At 42.0% G+C, this 11946-nt stretch overlaps 1 protein-coding gene across 2 annotated transcripts in view; it reads right to left on the reverse strand.

Moving 5' to 3' along the window:
* Positions 1–7543, reverse strand: part of LOC101960713 (CD302 antigen) — a 126372-nt gene extending 118829 nt beyond the window's left edge. Inside the window, exons 1-2 of one of the 2 annotated variants that reach the window (XM_021730549.3) lie at positions 7342–7528; positions 1355–1726 (exon numbers count right to left, since the gene is read on the reverse strand). In XM_021730549.3, coding sequence (XP_021586224.2) covers positions 1355–1726; positions 7342–7435 — 466 coding nt within the window. In that variant the 5' untranslated portion in view covers positions 7436–7528. Of the gene's footprint in view, positions 1–1354; positions 1727–7341 lie in introns of both variants that reach the window. The other variant, XM_021730443.3, reaches the window with a different exon arrangement.
* Between the last annotated feature and the right edge of the window lie 4403 nt (positions 7544–11946).

An 11946-nucleotide genomic window follows, 5' to 3' on the forward strand; every position in this document is an offset into this window, starting at 1 on the left:
CAAATTTAATTTAAAAGAGCTTTAGAGAAGGGGAAAACCTCTGCAAAGCTATGTAAGTTTTTTTTTAAAAGGACAAGAGACTTTTTTAAAAAATAAGTGGCACATGCCTGTAATCCTAGTGGCTGGAGGAAGTGGAGACAGAAGGATTTCAAGTTCAAAGCCAGCCTCAGTAAAACCCTGTCTCTAAATAAAATATAAAAAAGGGGTGGGCTGAGCAACTGTCAGAAGCCTGCCAACCTCTTTAACCACTGAAGCTATTTTATCTTACATTACTGAAGAAATTTGTTTTCCATGTAAACACCTCATCTTACAAATTTGTGACTCTTAACCCTTGGGTTCAATTCCTGGTACCAAAATAATCATAATCATAATCGAAATTAAAAAGTAGGACAAGAGTAAGATAATAGAATTTAGATGATTTTATATATATATATATACACACACACACACACACATATGCACACACATTATTTATATATGTACATCAACATTCAATTAATTTACAGCAACATGATAAAAAAAAGATTTGCTTGGGTGATAGCTAGTCACATTTAGTAGTTTAAAAAATACATCCACTTATTTTTTCTAAACTTAGAAATTCATTTTGAGACTCAGAGCAAAGACTATAGCAATATTCATATACTTATTTTTGGAAGCAACCAAGAAAAAGTTTACTCTTAAAATGTTGAATCATAGGGGTTGGGGCTGTGGCTCAGTGGTAGAGTGCTTGCCTAGTATGTGTGAAGCACTGGGTTTGATTCTCAACACAACATCTAAATAAGTAAATAAAACAAAGATCCATCAACAACTAATAAAAATATTTTTTAAAAAAGTTTAATCATAAATAAAAACATCAACACGACAGCCATGCCAAAAATGAAAATGAAAAACACACATGAGACTTTAAAAAATTCCCACTGTCTCAAAACCTGTAGACAAGGAAAAATACACTTCTTTTTCTTTTTTCATTTATAACATCAACATTATTAAATTTTTATCAGCAGGAAGAGTTTCCTATTAATCTAACATTTCCTTTCTCCTAGAGTTCAGCATGTCATCATAGGAGTCAGGCATCACATAGATTTCATATCCCAGGCTCATTACAATATGGCTATGTGACCTCTGAAAAGGCACTTGACCTCTCCTAGCCTTGCCCATAAAGGGGTAGGGGTGGGTCAGATACCACCGACCTCACATGTATGTGGTAAAAATGAAACTCACAGTGCCTGGACCCAAATAGCTTGCTCACTGCCCTTACCAGCATATGACTTCATTTTTATTTGACTGTGCATATTCAGTGTCACAGTTAATAAGCACAACAGCAAATGGCTCCAAGTCCCTCTCCAGTACTCACCATGATAAGGCTGGTCACAAAGGCTGTCCTCAGAGCCTCCTTTCTTCCAGATATCAGATGTGTTTGTACTGGCTATGGCATAGCCATCCTTTAGAGCCAACCTGTACTGGGCAGCACCATACAGAGAGTGGTGCTCACATTTCCACCACAGCATGGCATTGGAGTCACAGCTGAACATTTTCAAGGAATCCATGGGTTTGTTAATATCTAGGCCAAGGCACTTCTGGGATTGCAAATGAAAGAGCCGATGCTGGGATACCCATTTCCATAACATGTCCTTACTTCCATCACAATCCTTTGCTACTATCCAGCCAACTAGTGGCTTGATGCACTTGCCTGTGTTTTCATTGAAGATGGTGAATGGATGATTACCTGCATTAAAGACAGGCAGTGAAAAAAGACATTTCAGGATTTGGGATTATGTGGCCAATGTGTCTTGCTCCCTGCTTGCTGACAATAGTTCTGAGCACTACTAGACTGCTCCCACCCTCCCAACTTGATAAACTGTAATGTCCAACACATGGAAGAAGGACAGAGATGGCTGGAGAGGCAGTTCAGTGTGTAGCAGAGCCAGTCTGTAGAACCAGCCTGCCTGGGATCATATTCTGTCTCTACTGCTACTTATTAGCCATGAGATCAGGGCACATTATTCAACCAGTATTTCAGTTTTCTCATTTGTAACACAGTACCTATTTTCTACTGTGAATGTGATAAAATGAATCAATACAAGTAAAGCCGAGAGTAGTTTGGGTATTTGTTCCTGCTAGTCTGTGAAAGAATCCCCACCCCCACCCAGATCCTGTTTAATAGGATAAAGAAGCTCCTTAGTTTTCATCTTACCTAGACAGGTAGTCTGTGGTCAATGAAAAATATCCTGAGTCTATTAGGGACCAAAACTCTGTCTTTTTACACTTTTGCTGGCATGGCAGGGAAAACTAGTAGATGAGAAATCAAAGCTTTGTTCTCACTTTTAAGTTCTTTCCCCAGTTTAAGTATGAAGTCAGGCCTCTGTGCTCCCCTCTTTATGGCAAAAGAGTGAGGCCACACAAAAGGAGTCTTTGCTTAAAGGCCACCTCCCTTGAGCCTTCTGTGGAAGACTGATTCATTGAGGTATTTCAGAGAGGAGATTTCTAAGAGGTCAGAATAGTGGGGTGAAGGAGCTGGAGGAAATAAAAGAGGTCTGGGTTCTGAGGATGGGGGAATGTGTGATCAGCCCTATGGGACCTGAGGAGAGATTAGGGGATTAACTATGTGGATTACCTGGGAAGACTGGATCATGAGTCCAGGAGTGACCTGAGCCACTAAGTTCCAGCATGTTTGGACAAAGGGAAACTGAGAAGTAACCAGTGGGAACAGAAGACCAAAGCATTAGCCTTCCTGAATGTTCCCCTGGTGACCATCCTGAGCTGAAGAAGACCCCAACAATGACAGCAATTAAAGTTCTGACAGCCTGGCAGAATGGGAACAGAGTCAAATTTAATTAGATTATCCTTGATAAGATAGGAACGCATCGTTTTTTACACACCTGAGTTTGTGGAGCAAGAGTCACATCTGTTATAACAAACAATAATTGAACGATTTGGTTAGTTCTTTTACAAAGAAAAAAATTAAAGTTTTAGCACAAATACTTTCATCATCATGTTGATGAAAGTAAAGCTGAAATGTTTTAGACAAGCTTCAACAATCATCATCAATGGACCAGAATTCAGCAGAAGAACCTGAAAAAATTTGGTTCTCAAAAGGCACTTTCATTTTGATGCCTTCTTCACAATCACTGGTTTTACTAACACCAAATGCTATTTCTGGAAATAAATCAAGCTTTAGAGTTAAAAATTCACATATCTAGGGCTGGCAACTTGAGGGGAAATTTCACAATGTAAATAATAAAGTTAAAATCTGATTACATTTTTAACTTTGGGTGGAATTTTTTTTTGTTCTAAATAAGTGCAGTAAGAGGAACAACAAGAGCGGGGAACCAAAACAAAACAAAAAAATCTTTAAAGATTTTAATTATTTCTTCTTTCAAATTTGAATTTTAAAGCATTGCATAGGGTTGCAACTAGGTATGCTCGTTATAGCAGCATCTCTCTCTTGCTCTTTCTTTTTTGACATCCCTCAGCCATTCTCTCTGATGGTCACAGGTTGGGGGAGAAGAGTCAACAAGAAAAGGAAAGTGTACTCCTCTGATATGATCACTCATACTTTCTCTAATGTCCTTCTCCCACATATTCAACAGCTATGCAGATGCCTGATCTACCTTTTTCCCAACTATTTTCTCTCACCTCTTCAAAATAAATCTGGGTTCCAAAGTATAAGAAATTGTATCACAAAAAAAGAAGTCTGCTCCTCTGGAGGCATGGCCACCACCCTTGTTGGAAACTTTCTCTCTTCTGTCCTGTAGTCTTGTCCTCTTTTCTGGGCACTCTGCTCTATGACACTTGACCCGAAACAGGTGATCTAGGCAAATGGCAGCTTTGCCTTCTTTTGCTTTTTGAGTTCTGTGTTTCAAGCTGCCCTCATAGAATTCAATTGATTAGGTAAAAGTCTTAGTATATCGGAAAGGCCAGTGGAACAAGGAATTAGAAGTCCTAGATTAAAACTACCAGTTAGATGGGAGAACTTGTTGAAACCATTTAATCTCCCAGGGTCTTCATATCTCTAAACATCAGAGGAAAGCAGTGGAGTATAAGACATCTAAGCCACTTCTAGAGCTAATATCCTATGTTTCCACCAGATAACAACATTCCCATCCTTGCAAGTTTTACTAGCCTTTGCTGAATTCATCACATATTGTTCTTGAACAGATGCTCACAATATTATTATGTAACACTACTGCTAGTGGTACTTGGGGTCATTCTAATTTCACTTGTACTGGGCATGTACAGTTTGATGACAGTTTTGCTTTATAAAAATTATTTGGAAGAGAATTTTTTTAAAAGTCAATGGACCTTTATTTTTTCTATTTACTATATGTGGTGCTGAGGATTGAACCCAGTACCTCACATATTCCAGGCAAGTGCGCTACTGCTGAGCCACAGCCTCAGCCCGAGAATTTTTTTTTTTTTTTTACTCTTTCCTATCTTCTACATGTGTTACTTATGGGACACCTGCAGATTTAACCTGGTAGGAGCTAGACTATAAGAGAGGTGTAGATTAGTATAGAACAACAACATCTTAATAAATGGCAAGATTCTTAAAAAACTGCAACATTTCTGACTGTAGAAACTTGCCACATTCTAAACCTATTTGAACCAAATTTGTACTTAATACCAACCTTCAACACTTAAAGAGATCACTTAGCACAGAGAGTCATTATTAATATGACTTGAGGAAACTTGTTATTAGACTTCATAGATAGTATATAAGCATACATTACATTACATACATAACAATACATTAGCTAAGGAGAATCTTTTTCTCTCATGAGTTTCCCCATCTTTCTTTATGGAGCTGTTCAATCTGCTTTAGTCTTTTGATACAATGGGATGGTATGTTGAAGAGTGGGAAGAACTGAAAGAGTGTAAAAAAACGAATTCCTTATTTAGAAATTTTTTACATGAAGGCATATAAACTATTTTAGAAATGTACTGCACTTTGAAAAGGTAATTACAGAGTGATTTATAAAACAAATTATTGATAGCCTTATATTTTATCTTGTTCACTTTACAACTTTACATCAGTCTTCAATGGAATTTTCATGTTTCTCTCCAAATATAAAATTGGGACAAATCTAAAAGGCAGAGATTGATAAAAAGAAGACTGATCACTCCTAGATTCACTTTTTATATAATTTTATATAAATACTCTAGTGGTATTTGAGAGAAAATGGATAAGTAGAATTATCATAAATTGTTAGTGAGATTTTAGTATTTTTATATACATCAAAGGAAAACCATCTCTTCTTGGCATTTTCTTGTTGTTTGATCACTAAGTAAGTCCTGACTTACAGGCCCTAGAACAAAGAGCTCTGAGGATTTGGCAGAGAAGCTGCATGACAACATTTTATAACTGTGGATCAATGGAGAGGGAAATGGCTTGGGATGACAGGAAGGATAAAGATCATGGCATTGATAATTTCAAGGGAACTTTCTCCATTCAATGTTAAACATTTTGTGGTCTCTGCCAAATGTGCAGAGCATACAGGTGTAGTAGGAAAGAATCAGAAGTCTTGGTTTTTTAGTTTAAAAACAGGTCCTGAAGTAACATCATTTTGGTCCATAGCAAAATATTAGGCATCAAAAAGTCATCAAGGCTGGACTCTGTGGTGTGGACTGGTGAGAACCTCAGGAGTCCCTGAAGGATTGGTTTACTGCAAGCTGTTAGCTCTCCAAAGAGGCAAAAAAAAAAAAAAAAAAAAGTAAACTAAGCTCTTGGCATCTCCTCAAGGACACAGAGTTCTCCTCCAATATTTGGGTGACCAAGACTACCTGCCCAAGCCTAGCAGTATACATGTAATGAGGTGAATACCATCACTAGCATCCTGAAGCTGACACACTGCCAAACAAGCTACCCAAATGGCTGAGTGTTCAAAATTCCAGTGCTTCCCCTAATAAGACCATAAGTCTGGTCTGAAGGTTAGAGAAAGCCACCCAGAGCAGCAGCTAGGAGTGAGGAAATGATGCAGGGAAAAAAAAAATATTTGTGGGGACCTAGTTCAGGGAGAATAGAGTTAAGCTGGGTTCTCTTTGTTTTGGGTGGCTTGGATAGAACAGGGACTGTAGATTGTAAAAACCTTGAATTTTGTGGAGGAGACAAAATAGAACCAAGGCAGGTATATGAAGAAGCCAAGAGGAGAGCAATTGAAAGGCTAGTGTTTGCAGTTAGTTGCTGCAGTTAGATTTGGATTGTGGGGCAAGCAGAGTAGAATTCTAACAGCAATAAAGGATTGCCTTATTCATAGCTCTTCTGACCCAGCACAGAAGGCTAAAGGAGAATGGAAAAGAGTGTCAGATCCGGGTCCATTTAAAAGGCCCTTGATGTAGACAGAATGATGCCATTCTGAGAAACCTCTTACCATCTCTCTTCGAATAAAGTTTAACCCAGATAGTAACTTAGCTGCAAAGAAAGTAGAAGTCACAATCAACTTCATGGTTTTAAAAAGCTGTCTTGATAATCTTTTCCTTCCTCATACATGAAAGACTGTAGAAGTTGTGGGTGGGGACTGCCCAAAGAATGCCTATTATGCAGCCCAACCAAGAAACAAAGTCCTAGGCACACCCTTTGCCAAGGCAAAGAGAAAGTAAAAGCAAAGTCCAGTTGGTACCCAGGGAGATGGTGAGGCTGGCACCACTCTCAGCATTATTAGCAATGGGCAAAAGTCTGTTACCTAGTGAGAGGCAGTGGGTTTCCAAGTGCTTTAGCTGGATGCCTTTGGCCTGTGTGGGCGCGGGGGTCATTTGGTGTTGATAAGCCAATTTGAAGAAAGGGTCACTGCTCCAGGCGATGGGAGAGAGCATCACAACTGACTCTTGGTCATGGTCACTTTTGGAAAAGAAGTCTTAACCTGACTTCCTTTTTGAGGCGCACCGTGGGTGGACTGAAGTCAGGGAATTCGTGAGAATCCTTGGGGTGTGGTGGAACCTCATCTTTGCCACTGAGGGGCTAAGGTGACCAAGGGGCGAGAGAATGGTGGGATAGCCTGTAGGAGATGGGGAACTCCATACCCCAGGGAAGCAACATTTTAGAGAAAGGTAGGCGAGAAAGGGGCAGAGAAAGCTCCCAGAAAATACTGAGTCTCCCCTCGGTAAATCCAGGTCCCCTCAACACCAGAAAGACCTTGCCCTTTCACGCCCAGTCGCGCCCTCCTCCCGGCCCCCGAGGGCAATAGAGCATTTTCTCCGCCACACCTCCTCGTCGGTTCCAGACCCCAAAGCAGAACAACGGTGACCTGACTCCCGAGCTCCGGCCTGACTCAGGCGGAGGAAAGTGGGCAGACCTGCAGCGTCGAGGCCCCCAGCGGGGGTAGTTGCGGACACGCCCGCGGTTACCTGCAGGGTCAGAAGGCTCCGCCATCCCGAAGCACCAGAGGAGCAGCAGGAGGAGCCCCGCCGCGTGGCGAGGGGTCGCCCAGCGCATCCTCATGCTGAGGGGGCCCAAGCGGTCCCACTAGGTCTTCGGGGGCACGCGGCACCCACTCCTCCTGGTGAGCCTAGCCTGCCTCGGCAGTGAAGTTGCCACTAACCCCCGCGGGCGCACAGGCCCCGCCCCCTCTGCTGTCGGCCAATCAGAACTGCGTCTCCTCCGTCCCCGGGCGCGGTGGGGCAGGTGGGGCGCGGCCGGGCGGGGTGTGGCGGGGAGGGAGGAGGATTCCGGGGAGGCAGCTGTTGACACCTGCGAGGGGTTGCGACCGCAAGAAGGCGGGAAGTGCTCCTCAAGGGAAAGAGGCCGTGCATCCCCGGCCGCAGAGTTAGGGGGTCCAGGCTCGTGCTTCTTCATCTGCAAACTGGGGAGATGCGACACTCGCTGGGAAATGGCACTCTTCTGCCGAATGAGTTGGAACAATTTAGGAACTTGCCCTCCATCCAGAGCACCGCAGTCAGAGATGACTTCATTCTAAGACTGGGCTGAAAGGCACGCAATCCCCTCCCACTACAGACGGGGAAAATGCACACTCGTCGTGTGGCCTCTGTGGCCAAGCCAAAGAATTCAGTAGTCCTCGGCAACGTCTTGGGTATTTTGATAGTTCAAACAAAGGTGAGATAAGGTACACTATAGTTTGACCCTGCAATTGCTGATTAACAGCAAAAGTTAGCGCAGTGACTCTGTAATACTTCTAAGGATGATTTAGGTTTTTAAAATACTTAGCCTTTCAAGCAAGCTCTTTTCTTAATAATCTCACAGTAATCCAATAGAAATGTGAAAGTCTGGCACCCAGCATCTGAAATTTCAGGTCCCATGTACTGTCTCCCTGTAGACACTGCTCTCTTAAATAGGAAAAATGCCTAATTGCCTAAGATGCTTGGATGTAAATGTCTTGTATTTTTAAACCCCATGTTTACTGAGCATATGATATGTTCATGGGATGGTATCCTTCCCCGTTCCCCAAAGGTTTCTATAAGAATGTGTCTAGGTTGCCTTTCCTGATTCTAGCTATCAAGGTTTCAAACCTACTCTGGCTTTGTCCTCTTCCCAAGTTCTGGCCTTTTAGTTTCGTAGGTATAGCAAACACCATTACAGAAACGTGGGCACATCATGAAATAGGAAGATGAGAAAACAACATCCCTTTCCTATTGAGCTTACTGAGTACTGAGGGGAGAATGAGGCCCATACAGTAACTCTGGGCAAAATGCATGGGGAGATCAAACCAGGTTTCAAGAAAGGCTCCATGTCTAAATGGGTAGGAATTTGATCAGGTACAGTCGATGAGAGGAAAAGAGTGACAAAACAGAGACAGGAAATGTGAAGCAAGATCAGAAGACAATGAAGAGTCTAGTGCAGCTGCCTTGCAGAGCGTGTGTGTGTGTGTGTGTGTGTGTGTGTGTGTGTGTGTGTGTGTGTGTTAGCATGAGAAAGAGAAGGGGGGAACAAAAAGGAAGGAAGGAAAGCTGTGTGGTGACAGCCTAAGTGGAAAAGACAGCAGAAGGGCAAGTTGTGGCTGTTTTGTGAAAGGCCTTGACTATGACACTGAAGACTGTCACTTTATTTACTTTATTCTCTAAGAGTCAGTGGAAAATTCTGCATAAGAGAACCTGGGCTGGGCACCATGGCTCATGGCTGTAATCTCAGTGGCTTGGGAGGCTAAGGCAGGAGGATCACGATTTCAAAGCCAGTCTCAGCAAAAGTGAGGCGTGAAGCAACTCAGTGAGATTGTGTCTCTAAAATCAGTCTGGGGATGTGGCTCAGTGGTCAAGTGCCCCTGAGTTCAATTCCTGGTACCCTCTCCATCCTGCCAAAAAAAAAAAAAAAAAAAGAGAGAATCTTCATTGATTCAGCCTCCCCCCCCACACACACACACATTATAGTTGCTTGCTTTTCTTTCTGATCCTGCCCAGCTTTCAGCTCCTTGAAGTGAGTGGTCATATCTTATTCATTATAATGTCCCCAATACAACAGTGCTTGTCCAAGAGGAAGCTGTCATTAAATTTTGGTTTAATTAATGAAAGAATTCCTATAGTCACCACCTTAGCCTGGGGCCATCTGGGCTACTGCTTGCATTATCTCATATTGCAATAGTTTCTCAATTGACCTCACTGCCCACAGTCATTATCCTCTCTGGCAAGGGACTCTCTAAACACTTTGCAACATGCCACTGTTCTACTCAAATCCTTTTAGCGCTATTTGTTTACAGCAGGAGTTCCCAACTTCGAGTTCAGGGGGATTGTGGACCCCTCAAGTTCTATGTAGCTTTATAAATGCACTTTTTATTTTGAGGAGTAGGGGTTCTAGGCTTGAGAGTCTCACACCATGATACAAAAAGAAAACTTCATCCAAGATAAAGCAAGTCCCTCTATGATCTGACCCATGACTTTTTAACTTCATTTCTACATTATTCCTTGGTTCCAGTGACCTGTTTGAAACTGTCTTGCCTTTTCCTACCTCTGGCCAGATACTCATATCTGAGAGGTCTTCTCCCCGCCCCTCTTTGTCTTAGTTTTGCCTTCCTGTGAGTTTCCACTCAGGTTTCACTTTTTTTTTTTTTTTAAGAGAGAGAGAGAATGTTCTTTAATGTTTTATTCTCTGGTTTTCAGCAGACACAACATCTTTGTACGTGGTGCTGAGGATCGAACCTGGGCTGCACGCATGCCAGGCGAGCGTGCTACCGCTTGAGTCACATCCCCAGCCCAGGTTTCACTTTTTATATAAACCTTTCTCCAAAGGGCCTTAGGGAATATCCCTCCTCCAAACATCTGTATAATATTTTACATTTTGTTCACTTGGCATTTAATATGTACTCCCTCCTGCTAATGTTTTTCTTTAGAGACATGTATGCTTATACTCCACCTAGGTTATAGAACCTCAATAATTAATTATTGTCAATGGTGACAATAGAAAGTACTATTCAGAACATCCCTCAGATCTCACCTTGAATATTACTGTCTCAAAGAAATCTATCTTTCTGGACTGAATAGTCTAGGTGAGCTTCTTTTGTAACAGGTGCTCAAAGCAGGCCACATTTTTTCCTGTTAGCACTTAGCAACTGGATTAGATGATTTCTGTGCTTGCTCCTTTGTCTCTCTCCCTCACCAGGCGGCAGGCTCTGTGAAGGCAGTGACTATGTCTGCTTTTGATTTGGATGCTCCTAGTACTTGGCATCATTTGCTGGATGGAAGGATAAATAAATAAATAGAAGATGTCTCATAAATGGCATAGACAACAGTCTAGGCATTTAAAAGAGGGAGAAAGGGGCTTGGGTGAGAGGGAGGTCTTCAAGTGCTGGACTGGATGTCCTTGGATGAGTTGCATTCAAAAGATAACTAGGGAGGAAGGGAAATGAACTTTAAGGGCCTCTGTAGTTATGCTTTTAATTATAAAATATATCCTAAGGGTATGTTTCTAGAAATGGAATTCCTGGAGTCCAGGGTATGTTTAGCATCAACATTATAAGACAGTGCAAATGTATTTTCCAATGTATTTGTATGCACAAATATTCTCGCTACTAATCATCCTCATCAATATATGGCATTTAAAAATTTCTGTGGTTTAGCCAGAAATGGTGGTGCACACCTGTAATCCCAGCTGCTCAGGAGGCTGAGGCAGGAGGATTGCCAGTTCAAAGCTAGCCTCAGCAACTTAGTGAGACTCTGTCTCAAAATCAAAACTAGAAAGGTCTGGAGATGTGGCTTAATGGTTAAGCAGCCCTGGGTTCAATCCTGATACAAAATAATAAAAAAAAATAAAATCTGTGGTTTAAAATTGTGTTGCCCCATTTGAAATTGTATTTCCCCATTTGAAATTGTATTTCCCTGGTTGAGCAATTTTTCTGTTTATTGGTTATTTGTCTTCCTTTTTCCCATTCTTTCACATATTATTTGCCTGTTTTCTTGCCCCTTTTCCTGTTAAATACATTCCTTGTCCTTTCCTGCTTTGGAAGTTCGGGAGTCTCCATTTTTCAGACTCCCTTGCCCATTGCCTACATTGCCTACAGATTAGGTACAGCCAGTGGGAGATCCCGGCAGGAGATGGGAGTTTGGGGAGAACCTGGGGGTATTCCTTTCCTCTCTGCTTTGAGAGCATATCCTGCAGAGGCTGAGGATCTGGCTCCTGCCTGGAAGCCCTACCCTTTGGGCTCTAGTTCCCACCCAGAAACCTCTGTCCTGCCTCTGCCTTCTTTTAGGTGGTACTTTTATATGGTTCTAGCTTCCACCACACAGCCCTGGTCCCTATGCTGAAAACATCATCTCTTCCCTACCTCTCAGTCTCCTTGGATGGCAGTAACTTCTTATTTATTTATTATACCAGGGAAAACCCAGGACTTTGCAAAGACATGATAGGTAAGCACTCAATTACTAAGCTATACACCTGGTCCTTTTGATTTTTTTTTTTTAATTTTGATACAGAGTTTGACTAAATTGCCCAGGATGGCCTTGAACTGAGGCCTCCTGCCTCAGTTCCCAATTAGCTGGGGTTATAGGCATTCACCACCATTCCCAGAT

Source organism: Ictidomys tridecemlineatus, chromosome 7, assembly GCF_052094955.1.
Source record: "Ictidomys tridecemlineatus isolate mIctTri1 chromosome 7, mIctTri1.hap1, whole genome shotgun sequence".
Taxonomy (NCBI): domain Eukaryota; kingdom Metazoa; phylum Chordata; class Mammalia; order Rodentia; family Sciuridae; genus Ictidomys; species Ictidomys tridecemlineatus.